Source organism: Anopheles coustani, chromosome 2, assembly GCF_943734705.1.
Source record: "Anopheles coustani chromosome 2, idAnoCousDA_361_x.2, whole genome shotgun sequence".
In the NCBI taxonomy this organism is placed as follows: Eukaryota; Metazoa; Arthropoda; class Insecta; order Diptera; family Culicidae; genus Anopheles; species Anopheles coustani.
In genome coordinates, this window is record NC_071289.1 from 93,664,447 (window position 1) to 93,679,137 (window position 14,691).

Below are 14,691 nucleotides of genomic sequence, written 5' to 3' on the forward strand. Positions count from 1 at the left end.
GTAATTCTCAATCCATTCCAATCGTATCATCCTTCAAGATCTGACGCGAAGCAGATACCCAACAGCACACGAGATGGCGGACCCTGATCCGGAGCGTCACCTGCGGAAGATACTGGATGTGATGGGTGTAAGTACCCGGATCGGTAATGTGGTGCAGTTAGTAAAGCGCCGGCGCGGAAGTCCGCCTAAAATCACGGAGGAACAGGAAATGCAGCAGCGGCTCGAAAAGTGTCGCGAGGCTCGATCGGAACGTGTGAATATGCTGGCTACGAAGCACCATCACGTCCTAGAAGTTGCTGCTTACCTGTTGGGCGAAGATGCTGCTCGCGTTGTTGATTGCGTGGCCGACCGGTTGGCGGACATTGAATTGTTGGATAGCCTTTTCGAAGCGGATGGTGCTAAGGCACTGCTGCTGTTCTACGGAATGTGTGCGGCACCGGATGTTGAATCGGGACGGTACAATCCGAAGCAAAAACCTTTCAAACAAGCCCGGATTACGGATGGATCGGCTGGCAAAGTGACGGAGATCGCCGTCGGAATACGTCGCCATACCAATTCAAAGCCTGTCGAAATCAAAGGACTCTCTGATGTAAGTACATATTTTCGCTTTCGTTCATGAAAAGGTATATGCTGATGATATTACAATGTTCTTGCAGGAAATACTGTTCACCTACATCAGCGTCCCGGTTGGTTGTACCATCCTTTACATGCTGGTGTCTATTCTCGACCGTGTTATGAAGCCGGCAATTGAAAATATTCGCGACTACGGACATTGCAGTGATACGCAACAGAGCAACTTCAAATACGGTGTGAATAGGTTCATCAACTTCCTTAAAAGTACGGCGAAGGATATAACCCAAAGGATTGTGTTCGACTTCGACCAAGATCTCTATAAGGGCTTCCTGCTGACCTCGGTCCAGGTGCAAGAAACGGCCCGTGATCGGGAAAAAGTGACTCACATCGAACATACTTTTCATCGCTGGCTGGACCGGATGCAGTTTGCTCTGACTCAAGGCGATCAGATCGAGCAGGCATCGCATAACGTTGGCCCTTTAGTAGAGCTGGAATACTGGCGCACCGTTCTAACGCGCTACACCTCAATCAGTGAATTCACGGAGACGAAAGTATTTCGGCAGTTTCTACAATGTCTTAAAATTTCTCGCAGCAGGCTGGTTAAGGTGTGGTCAGGACTTGAGACGGCACTGTCGACGAAGCTGATCGAATCCAGAGACAATGTGCGCTACATCAGCTCGATTGAGCGATTCTGGGATCCCCTGTATCGATGCGAACCACCGGAAGCGACGCGCAGCATGGGGAGTTTACTGGAGGTGATTCGCCAGGTGTATAAATCTTCCACCTACTACAACACCTCGGATCGAATAACAGGCCTACTGACGAAAATCGCCAACCAGATCATCATCAACTGCCGGTCTTACATAACCGACCGTGGTACAATTAGGATTTACGATCAAACGAAACAGTTACTGATAAACAAAATAACAATCTGCAACCATCTTGACAGCGCTTTTCGCAACCATTACAAGCAGACTGTGCAGAAAATGATCGATAGTCCAGAGGAAACGCCTTGGGAATGTTCGGAGGTGTTTGTATTCGGTAAGCTGAACCATTTCCAACTTCGTATGTCGAAAATCATGGAAGTCATGGAGCTGTACCTGAAGTATGAAGTCATTCGTCAGGTGGCCATTTCGGGCACAGAAGTTTTCTCGGAACGAATCCAGTCGGCGTACATGGTTCTGACCTCTAAGCCATATGATCCTCTAGTCTACACTGAACACCAGTTCGATAGCGACTACGAGGGCTACCTAAGGGAAGTGGAAACTGCCGAAACTGGTCTGCAAACTTTCCTTAAAACTCAGCTCCGTAAAGAACACACTGTTGAAAACTGTCTACTTCTTCTGCGGCGGTTCGAAAAATTGCAACTAGAATGCCTTTCCATTGACCGTTGCTACGTCGATGTAGCGCTCATGCTCGAGCAGGAAATCTTTCGGTTGAAGGATATTTACAGTGAAAACCGAGCTGCTCCTCCTATTCCGTTCGGGGTCCCAGAGACCGTGGGACGTATTATGTGGGCCCGATCGCTGTTTCGCCAGATCGACGTGCCACTCGGTGCCTTCAAGCATCGGGCGTGCGTTGTAAACCATCGGAAAGCGCAACTCTGCATAAAGTACTACAATTATCTGAGCGAGGTGCTGCTGCACTATCAGTTGCTGCACCACAAATCGTGGGAAACATTCGCTGAACACGCTCGCAATAAACTTTCCAGTCCGGTGTATAGGAAATGCACCGACGACAACAGGCTCGAGGTAAACTTCCACCCTTGGATTCGCCAGCTGATCAAGGAGACGGAAGTGGTGCTAAAGCTTGGATTGGCAGCTCCTGATTTCACCGTCGTCCTAGTGCAGGGAAAACCCAAACTATACCAACGGTACGAAAGAGTTAAACATCTGTTAAGGCACAGTGAGACGCTTCGATTCGCCATTCCACCTACTTTTCTTCCACTTATGCGAACAATGCTGCGAAAGCTGGATGAAGTATTTTTTCCTGGTTTGTCCGTGATAACATGGCAATCGTTAAATATCGACCACTATCTGAATGATGTCGAGGGAACGCTGGTAAAAACGGAACAGTTTTTCAAAGAAGCGTACGATATATGGCAGGCTCGGATAGAAGATGTTCTGGTCTCTTTCGAATCCACCGATCTGCTCACTTTACCCGACGATCCTGTCGGACCGACTGAGTTCTACGACGCAAACATCCGGTACCGGCAGTCAATGCAGATGCATTTAGCAAACAAATCAAAAGCAATGGAAGGAGCCGTCGTAGAGCTGATCAACAAGTTTGCATCAAACATCGAGGTGTCCGAGTATGACGATCACGGAAATAGAATCTTCCAGCTGCCGCTCGATAAGATCAACAACGAAAACCGACGGCGAGAGGAGCAGCTACCGACCGATAAGTTCGATTGGGTAAGGTTTGATCGACTTTTTAAAACGCCTACAAATCCAACGCCAGAAGCACACATGGAAGCACTGTTCCGGAACTATGGCACCTTGAACTACGATGTACCGACACTGCACATCGATTGTATGGAACTATTTGCGTACTTCAACAACCGGCTCGCTAACGTGTTCGTCCGAATGGTGAAGAGTTCGTTGGAAAAACTTCGCTCCCGTCTCGAACTGATCCGCCTTCAGATGAACAAAGCGGCAGTTTTGGCCGATATTCAGCCGCTGATCGTTACCACAATGCAACTGCAGTCTGACTGCTGCGAGATATTGCCATCTCTCGAGGAGATTCAGTTTTCGTTCGAACGGGTAATTTTGAACGTCCTGGAGACGTTCTATGCGATCTCAGCTTGGGGCTGGCAGGCAAAATCGATCGAACGCAAGATACGCCGACCGATATTGGCCGAGCAACGAGCGGAACGAGATTGGTTCAAGCTCATTTCAGGGCACAAGGAAGTGACACGCATGGTGCATGAGTTCGATGGAGGCCTGCTTCTGCTAAAGCCCGACGTGAGCTACGAACTGAAGAGCATCTATCAGCAATACGAGTACCTGTGGCGGCAGGATGTATTTGCGCTGGAACTAGAGGCTAAACCAGAACGGTTCGAAAAGATCAAAGATGATCTTGGTGAGGTGAAATACACGAGTCACATTGGGCCCATACTCATCCGGCTGGACGAGGTCATCGAGACGGTGCTGCGTCGTTTGCTAGCCTTCTACAACACCCGCATAGCCGAGATAGTCAACTTTATCACCAGCCAGGAAGAGACACTGAATCGAAAAATGGCCGATCTAGATGACATTCGGATGGCAATGGAGTGTCTTAAAACGGTGCAAGATAATTTCACCCCTCTTGATACCGATCTGACGTTCATCGAACAGACCTATCGTACCTTGGCGGGTTTCGAAACGCTCGCATTAACTCACGAGCAGGTGGAAAACGTGTACGGCATTCGTGACACGTTCAAGACGATGGTGAAAATGGTTGAAAAAGTGGAGAACGACATAATAGCGTTGCAGGTACCGCTACAGCGGGAGTTGGCTGAAGGTGTAGCCCTATTCAACCAGGATATCGATACATTCGACCTTGAGTTCGAGACAAGCGGTCCGCAGGAGGAGGGAATCCCGGCAAAAGAGGCGAGTGATCGGTTGCTCATGTTTCAGACTCGTTTTGATGAGCTTTGGCATAAGTTTGAGATGTACGCCAGCGGTGAAACGTTCCTTGGGCTGAAGGTGAACGAATACCCAGTCCTGCAACGGCGCAAGAAAGAACTGAATCTGCTTAGCAAGCTCTACTCACTTTATATCCAAGTTATGAAAAGCATTGAACAGTACTACGAAACTCCCTGGAAGGAGGTTAACATTGAGCACATTAATGCGGAACTGATCGACTTCCAGAACCGGTGCCGGAAGCTGCCAAAGGCTATGAAGGACTGGCCAGCGTACATCGAGTTGAAGCAGAAGATTGACGATTTCAACAACAGCTGTCCGCTTCTGGAGCTCATGTGTAACGAGGCAATGAAGGACCGCCACTGGGACAAACTGGAGCAAACGATGAGTTGCAAGTTCGACATCGACTCACCTGCGTTCACGCTAGGCAATCTCATGGAAGCACCGCTGTTGGAGTTTTCGGATGATATCGAAGATACCTGCATCGGAGCCGTGAAGGAGAACGACATCGACACAAAGTTGCGCTCGGTTGTAGCCGAGTGGTCCGCGGTGAATCTTCAGTTTGCATCCTTCAAGACGCGCGGAGAGCTCCTCATCAAACCCGCCGACACGGTCGAAATCATTGCGGCCCTCGAAGACAGCATAATGATCGTGAACTCGCTCGCATCGAACCGATTCAATGCGCATTTCAAGAAGGACATCATGCTCTGGCTGCACAAACTCGTCAACACTGGCGAGATTCTCGAGAAGTGGCTACTGGTGCAGAACCTGTGGATCTACCTGGAAGCAGTGTTCGTGGGCGGAGACATTTCGAAGCAGCTGCCCCAGGACGCCAAGCGTTTCGCAGGCATCGACAAAAGCTGGGTTCGGATCATGTTCCGGGCGCGCGACAATCCCAACGTTGTCCAATGTTGTACGGGTGAGGATTTCATGTCCTACACGCTCACCTCGCTGCTGGAACAGCTCGAAACGTGCCAGAAATCACTCACGGGTTACCTGGAATCGAAGCGGCTACTGTTTCCTCGCTTTTTCTTCATCTCCGATCCGGTGCTGCTAGAAATTCTTGGCCAAAGCTCCGACCCTACGTCCATCCAAGCGCACCTGCTAAGCATCTTTGACGCCGTAGCAAGGGTAGAGTTTGACGAGAGATCTGAGAAGGGTAAAATCGTCGCCCTCAGCTCGGACAATGGAGAACGCGTGCCACTTGCCTCTCCGGTGCACTGCACGGGCGGAGTGGAGGCTTGGTTGGGTAGCTTGCTGACGGAAATGCAGGACACAATCCGGTCCATTCTCGCCCAAATGGCACAATGTCTGCGCAGCCCCGAGTTCAACTTTATAGTCGGTTTTCAGGACTTCTGCGGCCAAGCTGGGCTTCTAGGGGTGCAGTTGCTATGGACCAGCGAGGCGGAAATAGCGCTGCACCGGTGCCGTACCGATAAAACCATCATGCGCCTTACGAACAATCGGTTCCTGAACCTACTGAACAGCCTGATCGAGCTGACGGTGAAGGACTTGACGCGGCTGGAGCGTATCCGGTTCGAGACGATGGTCACGATTCACGTGCACCAGCGGGACATCTTCGACGATCTCGTGCGGTTTCGCATCCGCACCGCACTCGACTTTGAGTGGCAAAAGCAGGCGCGTTTCTATTTCGTCGACGAAACGGACGACGTGATCGTGAAGATAACGGATGTGGATTTCATATATCAGAACGAGTACCTGGGCGTAACGGAGCGGCTGGCCATCACGCCGCTGACGGACAGGTGTTACATCACGCTAGCGCAAGCGATCGGAATGTCGATGGGCGGTGCACCGGCTGGTCCGGCCGGAACAGGCAAAACCGAAACCACCAAAGACATGGGTCGAGCGCTGGGAAAGCTCGTCGTCGTCTTTAACTGTTCCGATCAGATGGATTTCCGAGGACTGGGTCGAATCTACAAGGGACTGGCGCAGTCCGGTTCCTGGGGATGCTTCGACGAGTTTAACCGCATCGAACTGCCGGTGCTGTCGGTTGCGGCACAACAGATCCAGTAAGTATCCGTTATGTAGAAACCGGACCTTTGCGGCGTAACTTATCCAACTTCCGTTGCAGCATTGTTCTCTCAGCGAGAAAGGAAAAGAAGACGAGCTTTTTGTTCAGCGATGGCGACACCGTTTCGTTAAACCCTGAGTTCGGTTTGTTCATCACCATGAATCCGGGATACGCCGGTCGGCAAGAGTTGCCGGAGAATCTGAAAATTATGTTCCGCTCCGTGGCGATGATGGTGCCGGACCGTCAGATCATTATGCGCGTCAAGCTGGCTAGTTGTGGCTTCAAGGACAACGTGGTTCTGGCACGCAAGTTCTTCACCCTGTACAAGCTGTGCGAGGAGCAGCTCTCGAAGCAGGTACACTATGATTTCGGTCTGCGGAATATCCTCTCGGTGTTGCGCACACTCGGGGCACAGAAACGGGCAAACCCAACCGACACCGAGGAAACGATCGTCATGCGTGTACTGCGAGACATGAACGTGTCGAAGTTGGTCGACGAAGATGAACCGTTGTTCATATCGTTGATTGAGGACCTGTTCCCCGGTATCAAACTGAGCACTTCAAGCTACCGCGATCTGCAGCGTGCCATCGCAATCAGCACCGACGCGCTCGGTCTGATGAACCATCCCGAGTGGAACCTGAAGGTAATCCAGCTGTACGAAACCTCGCTGGTTCGTCACGGTCTGATGACACTTGGTCCGACCGGGGCCGGCAAGACGCAGTGCATTTTGACACTGCTCCGAAGCTTCACCGAACTCGGCATGCCGCACAAGGAGATTCGCATGAACCCGAAGGCCATCACAGCCCCGCAGATGTTCGGTCGACTCGATGTGGCCACCAACGACTGGACCGACGGTATCTTCTCCACGCTGTGGCGCCGCACGCTGAAGGTGAAAAAGACGGACTTTGTGTGGCTCGTGTTGGACGGTCCCGTCGATGCGGTCTGGATCGAGAATCTCAATTCCGTGCTGGACGACAACAAGACGCTAACGCTGGCGAACGGTGATCGTATCACGATGGCACCGAACGCAAAGCTGGTGTTCGAACCGGACAACGTGGACAACGCGTCCCCGGCAACCGTCAGCCGAATGGGCATGGTGTTTATGAGTGCGTCCGTCATGCGCTGGGAACCGATCCTAAATGGTTGGTTAAAGCGCAAGGCAGCTCCTGAAGTGGCGCCTCTGCTTCGACGCTTGTTCGATAAGATCTACAACGATCTGCACGAATTTGTGCAAACGAAGCTGAACGCCAAGATAAAGCTCCTAGAAGCGATCTACATTCGACAGTGTTGTGACCTCCTGGAGGGTCTACTATCCCCCAGTGGAGAGCACGATAGTTCGCAGGTGTTGGCAGATTTTAGCGATGTACACGTCGAGCGACTATTCCTGTTCTCGCTGATGTGGTCATTGGGAGCAGCTCTAGAATTGGATGATCGCGAAAAGATGGGAGAATTCATCGCCAAACACCCTTCGCGGATGAGTTAGTAGTAGTAGAGAAGTTTGTGGCATGTGTGGCAAGAATTACAACTGTTTCCTTCCCTTTCCACAGAGTGGCCTAAGCTTCAACCTGGTGAGACTATCTTCGAGTACGTCGTATCGGCGGAAGGCAACTGGCAACATTGGAACGAGCGCATCGAGGAGTACATCTACCCGAGGGATAACGTTCCGGAGTTTGCCAGTATCCTCGTACCGAACGTCGACAATGTGCGCACGTCGTTCCTCATCGATCTGGTTGCCCGACAGAGTAAGGCAGTTCTGCTGATCGGCGAGCAAGGTACCGGCAAAACCGTCATGATCAAGGGCTATCTGCTGCAGTACGATCCCGAGTATCACCTGGCGAAGAGCTTCAACTTTTCGTCGGCCACCACACCCAACATGTTCCAGCGAATCATCGAGTCGTACGTGGAGAAGCGCGTCGGCACGACGTACGGCCCACCGCAGCAGCGCCGGATGTCCATCTTCATCGACGACGTCAACATGCCGGTGGTGAACGAGTGGGGCGACCAGGTGACGAACGAAATCGTCCGCCAGCTGATGGAGAACCGGGGTTTCTACTCGCTCGACAAACCGGGTGACTTTCTCACCATCCTCGACGTGCAGATGCTGGCCGCAATGATCCATCCCGGCGGTGGTCGCAACGACATCCCACCACGTCTGAAGCGACAGTTCTGTACTTTTAACTGTGCCATTCCGAGCAACCGTTCGATGGACAAAATATTCGGCGTGCTCGGGGAAGGATACTTCTGCGCGGAGCGGTTCAGCGAGGAGATTGTGCGCTTTGTGCCACGTCTGGTACCGTTGACGCGCAAACTGTGGCAAGCGGTTAAGACTAAAATGCTACCCACACCGGCCAAGTTCCACTACGTGTTCAATCTTCGCGATCTGTCGCGGATATGGGAAGGCATGTTGAAGATCAAATCCGAACAGTGTCAAACAATCAGGACGGCAATCAATGTACGTGTGCCGAACAGATAACTGTCACACAGAGAATAGGACTAACTGCTTTTGCGTCTCTTTTCCAGCTCTGGAAACATGAATGCACACGAGTCATCGCCGATCGGTTTACAAATCTAGAAGATCGTACCTGGTTCGTCAAGCAGTTGCGTTCGATGGCCGAGCAGGAGTTGGAAGGTGATTTCGTGACGCACTATCAGGAAGAAGAGCAGTTCTTCGTCGACTTTCTACGAGACGCGCCGGAGCCGACCGGTGAGGAAGGTGACGATTACAGCCTCGAACCACCGAAGCTGTACGAGGAAATCCCTGGCTTTGCCGAGACGACCGCTCGAGTGCAGATGTTTTTGGAGCAGTACAACGAACAAGTGCGTGGCGCGGCCATGGACTTGGTGTTCTTCCGAGACGCCCTGGTACATCTGATGATAGTGGCACGAATCATCGGGACACCGAGGGGAAACGCACTGCTTGTCGGTGTCGGAGGTTCCGGCAAGCAAAGTCTCACACGGCTTGCGACCTTCATTGCCGGCTACAAATCCTACCAGATCACGATGACCAGGGCGTATGGTGTGAACAATCTGATGGATGATCTCAAGTACCTGTACCATGTGGCCGGCGTTGAAGGGCAAGGCATCACGTTCATCTTCACCGACAACGACATCAAGGACGAGGGTTTCCTGGAGTACATCAACAACGTGCTCAGCTCGGGTGAGATCGCCAATCTGTTCCCGAAGGACGAGCTCGACCAGATCACGAACGAACTGATCCCGGTGATGAAGAAGGTAGACCCGCGGCGCATCCCTACGCAGGACAACCTGTACGACTTCTTCATCTCACGAGCCCGAGCGAACCTGCACATCGTGCTCTGCTTTTCGCCGGTCGGTGAGAAATTCCGTGCCCGCTCGCTCAAGTTCCCCGGACTCATCTCGGGCTGCACGGTCGACTGGTTCCAGCGGTGGCCTGAAGATGCGCTGGTCGCTGTGTCGACGCACTTCCTATCGAACTACCACGTCGTGTGCAGTGCGGACGTGAAGCTGCGCCTGATTGAGATCATGGCCTTTGTTCAGAACCGCGTGGCCGAGGTGTGTGCTGAGTACTTTGAGCGCTTCCGACGTCAGACACACGTCACGCCCAAATCTTTCCTGTCGTTCCTCGAGGGATACAAACTGATCTATCGGCAAAAGCATGAACACATCGCCGTCCTGGCGGGCAGAATGCAAACGGGGTTGGTGAAGTTGATCGAAGCGGCCGAGTCGGTGGATGTGCTGCGCTTAGAGCTAGCGGAAAAGGAGAAAGAGATTGTCGTGGCGAACCGTGCGGCTGAGTTGGTGCTGACGTCCGTCACCGAATCGCAGCGTGCGGCCGAATTGGTGAAGGCGGACGTACTCGCCGTGAAGGACCGAGCCGACGTCCTGGTGGACCAGATTCAGACGGAAACGAGCATTGCCGAGCAGAAACTCGAGGCGGCCCGACCCGCCCTTGAGCAGGCTGAGGCGGCTCTCAAAACGGTGACGGCGGCCGACATCGCGACGGTACGGAAACTGGGCAAACCACCGTACCTGATCACGCTCATCATGGACGTGGTGTTGATCCTGTTCGGTCGGCGGGTACTCCCCGTGCGCCCCGACGACGAGCGCCAGTTTCTGCTGGCCTCATGGGAGCAGTCACTGAAGGTGATGGCCGACACGGGCTTCCTCGGACGAATCGTACGCTATCAGGCCGATCTGATCAACGCCGAGACGGTCGACCTCATGATGCCGTACTTTAACTACCACCTGTACACGTACGAAGCGGCCAAGGCGGCCTGCGGTAACGTTGCCGGCCTGCTCCGGTGGACGATTGCAATGGCCGACTTTTATGACGTCAACAAAGATGTGCTCCCGCTGAAGGCTAACCTTGCGCGACAGCAGAAGAAGCTCGATTTAGCGATGGCCGAGAAGGCTACGGTCGAGGCGCTGCTGCAGGCCAAGGAACGGGAGCTGGCACTGGTGCAGCGTGCCTTCGACGAGGCGATGGCGAAGAAGCAGGCCGTATTGGATGACGCCAAACGGTGCCAGGACAAAATGGACGCCGCGTCGGCGCTTATAGACGGGCTGGCGGATGAGCGAGTTCGTTGGACGGAGCAGTTGGAGCAGTTCAAGGACGAAACCGAGCGACTGGTGGGCGATGTACTGATACTGACCGGTTTCCTTTCCTACGCGGGCCCCTTCAACGCAGAGTATCGCACCCTGCTGCAGACGAGCTGGGCGGCTGAGCTGAACCAACGCCGTATTCCAGTGTCGCGGAACATCAGTATCGCCGAAAACCTAACCGATGCGGCCACCGTCGGTGAATGGAACCTGCAGGGTCTCCCCAACGACGAGCTATCGGTGCAGAATGGCATAATCGTGACGAAGGCGGCACGCTACCCACTCCTGATCGACCCGCAGTCGCAAGGTAAACAGTGGATCCGCAGTAAGGAAGCCGGTTCGGGTCTAGTTGTCACCTCCCTCAATCACAAATACTTGCGCAACCACATCGAGGACTGCGTGACGCTCGGCTACCCGATGCTAATCGAGGACATTGGCGAAGAGCTCGATCCTGTGCTGGACAACGTGCTGGAGAAAAACTTCATCAAAATGGGCAACACGTACAAGGTGAAGATCGGCGACAAGGAGGTGGACGTGCACGATTCATTCCGCATGTACATGACGACGAAGCTCCCGAATCCGCTGTACACACCGGAAGTGTCGGCGCGTACGTCCATCATCGACTTTACCGTCACAATGCGCGGACTCGAGGATCAGCTGCTGGGACGCGTCATAATGATGGAAAAGCGCGAGCTCGAGTCGGAACGCACCAACCTCATTAAGGACGTGACGGCGAATCGGCGCAAAATGCAAGAGCTCGAGGCGAACCTGCTGCACAAGCTGTCCACCACCCAGGGTAGCCTGGTTGATGACGTAACTGTGATTGGGGTCCTACGCACCAGCAAAACAACCTCGATCGAGGTGCGCGAGAAGCTGAAGATCGCACGCGATACGGAAATCAAGATCGATCTGGCACGGGAAGAGTATCGGCCGGTGGCGGCGCGTGGTAGCGTGCTCTACTTTCTCATCTGCAGCATGACCATGGTGAACAACATGTACCAGACGTCGCTGGTGCAGTTCCTGGAGCGGTTCGATATCTCGATGACACGCTCCGATCGTCATCCGATCCCAACGCGACGCATCAATAACATCATCGAGTATCTCACGTACGACATCTTTCGCTACGTTTCCCGGGGGTTGTACGAGGTCCATAAATACCTGTTCGTGCTGCTCATGGCGCTGAATATTGATCTCCAGCGTCGGACGATTACGCACGCCGAGTTTCAGACGCTCATTAAGGGCGGGGCGGCGCTGGACATCAACACCTGTCCGGAGAAACCGTTCCGTTGGATCTCGGACGTAACGTGGCTCAATCTGGTGCAGCTGTCCCGACTCGAGCAGTACGCAACGATCCTCGAGCACATCCGGTCCAACGAGAAACCCTGGAAGAACTGGTTTTCGAAGGAAGCCCCCGAAGAGGAACCGCTCCCGGGTGGGAGTGGATTTCAGTCACTGGACGCCTTCCGTAGGTTGCTGCTCATCCGCTCCTGGTGTCCTGATCGCACACTGTCCCAGAGCCGGCGTTATCTGAGTGCGTCCCTTGGGGAACGCTTCGCCGATCCGGTTGTGGTCAGCTACGACAACCTGCTCGAGGAAAGTCGTCCACTTACCCCGCTCGTGTGCTTCCTTTCGATGGGTTCCGATCCAACGCCCGCCATCGAGAGCTTCGCCAAAAAGAACGGCATCCAGTGTCATGCAATCTCGATGGGTCAGGGTCAGGAGGTGCACGCACGCAAGCTGGTGGCCAACTCGCTGGAAGCCGGTTCCTGGGTGCTACTGCAGAACTGTCACCTTGGGCTGGAGTACATGAACGAACTGATGCTGCTACTGCTCGAGCTCGGTCCGGGTGGGTACCACAACGATTTCCGCATCTGGATGACGACCGAGCCGCACCCGCAGTTCCCGATCTCCTTCCTGCAGATGGCGGTCAAGTTCACGAACGAACCACCATCCGGCGTGAAGGCGGGTCTGAAGCGCACCTACGCCTCGATGTCGCTCGATATGTTCGAATACAGCGACTCGCCGCTGTACGTGCCGCTCATCTACGGCATCTCCTTCCTGCATACGGTGGTCCAGGAGCGACGCAAGTTTGGCCCGCTCGGCTGGAACATCCCGTACGAGTTCAACTCGGCCGACTGGCTGGCGAGCTGCCTGTTTGTGCAGAATCACCTGGAAGCGCTCGACCCGAAGGTGGGCCGGGTAAGCTGGAAAACGCTTCGCTACATGCTGGGCGAAGTGCAGTACGGGGGGCGCGTAACGGATGACTACGACAAGCGCCTGCTGAACACGTTCGCTCGCGTCTGGTTCTCCGATGCCATGTTTGACGAGTCGTTCCGGTTCTACCGCGAGTATCGCATTATGAGGTTCCGCACGCTCGAAGACTATCTCGCGGAGATCGACCGAATGCCGATCATCGATCCACCGCAGGTTTACGGATTGCACTCCAACGCGGACATCACCTACCAAAGCAACACGACCAAGGAGATCCTGGATACCATCTTGTCGATTCAACCGAAAGGTAAGGTGGCACGGGCACAAACGCATTGTCTCCATCGTGCAGACGGTTGTTATTTTATTCGTCTCTTCTCGTTCTCGTTTGTCGTGCAGAATCAACCGGTGGCGGGGGTGAAACGCGTGAAGTGACCGTCGCAAGGCTGGTGCGGGAAATGCTATCCAAGGTACCGGCCCCATACGATCCGTATGCAGTGAAGGAGCGTCTCCGCGCCATGGGACTCCAGGAGTCGATGAACATTTTCCTTCGCCAGGAAATTGACCGCATCCAGCGCATCTTGTTGCTCGTGCGGCAAACCCTGAACGATTTGCTGCTGGCTATCGACGGCGTTATCATCATGAACGAGCAGCTCCGCGACGCCCTGGACAACATCTACGATGCTCGCGTCCCAACGGTGTGGAAGCGGGGCAGCTGGGCATCCGCTTCCATGGGCTTCTGGTTTACGGAGTTGATCGAACGGAATGTACAGCTCAACGGCTGGTGCTTCCGACGCCGACCGAACATGTTCTGGATGACGGGATTCTTTAACCCGCAGGGCTTCCTTACCGCCATGCGGCAGGAGGTGGCACGCCAGCACAAGGGTTGGGCGCTCGATATGATCACGCTTCACAACGACGTCACGCAGATGCTGACCGAGGAGTGTAAGGTCGCTCCACCGGAAGGTGTTTACGTGTACGGGCTCTACCTGGACGGGGCCGGTTGGGATCGGCGGCACGTACGGCTACAGGAGGCCACCAACAAGGTGCTCTACTCACCCATGCCGGTCATACACGTTTACGCTATCAACTCTACCGCGCCCAAGGATGCCAAACTGTACGAGGTAAGAGACCACACGCGGACGATAACATTCGCACTCACAACACATAATCACTAACACACTTCACTTTCCCCAGAGCCCCGTATATAAGAAGGCGAACCGTACCGATCTCAACTACATCACACCACTGTGGCTGCAGACACTGAAACCACCCGAACACTGGATCCTTCGCGGAGTGGCCCTCCTTTGCGACACAACGTAATTGAGGGAAGACGGGAAAAGGGGTATACATATTGCTGCCAAATCACCTGTAATCACCGCCCGTGGAAAATCGATCGATCGAAACAATAAGCTGTAATGTAGAGAAATAGAGGAAATAAAAAGAATGAATATGAAGGTGAAATGTTGGGAAACGCTACGCTACACTAATTCCATTCTTACGCACTCTGGCTAGATTCTTTTACTATGGTTGTTTTATTTTATGTTATTCTATATAATTGCCTGGATACGCTTATAATTACCTCATACTATGCATCTTTCTTTTTTATATCTTTTCTTTTGTTCGTTACAAATACCTATCACTTTGAATCTTATCGCTTAAACATGACTTATTACA

The 14,691-nt window shown here is 53.4% G+C and overlaps 1 protein-coding gene across 1 annotated transcript; it reads left to right on the forward strand.

The window, feature by feature from the left end:
- The first annotated feature begins 73 nt into the window (after positions 1 to 73).
- On the forward strand, positions 74 to 14,337 carry LOC131265374 (dynein axonemal heavy chain 8). Its single transcript, XM_058267633.1, has 7 exons — positions 74 to 589; positions 657 to 6,226; positions 6,289 to 7,706; positions 7,776 to 8,680; positions 8,749 to 13,324; positions 13,414 to 14,138; positions 14,212 to 14,337. Exons 1-7 carry the CDS (start codon positions 74 to 76, stop codon positions 14,335 to 14,337), a joined length of 13,836 nt encoding a protein of 4,611 aa, XP_058123616.1.
- The last annotated feature ends 354 nt before the right edge of the window (positions 14,338 to 14,691 follow it).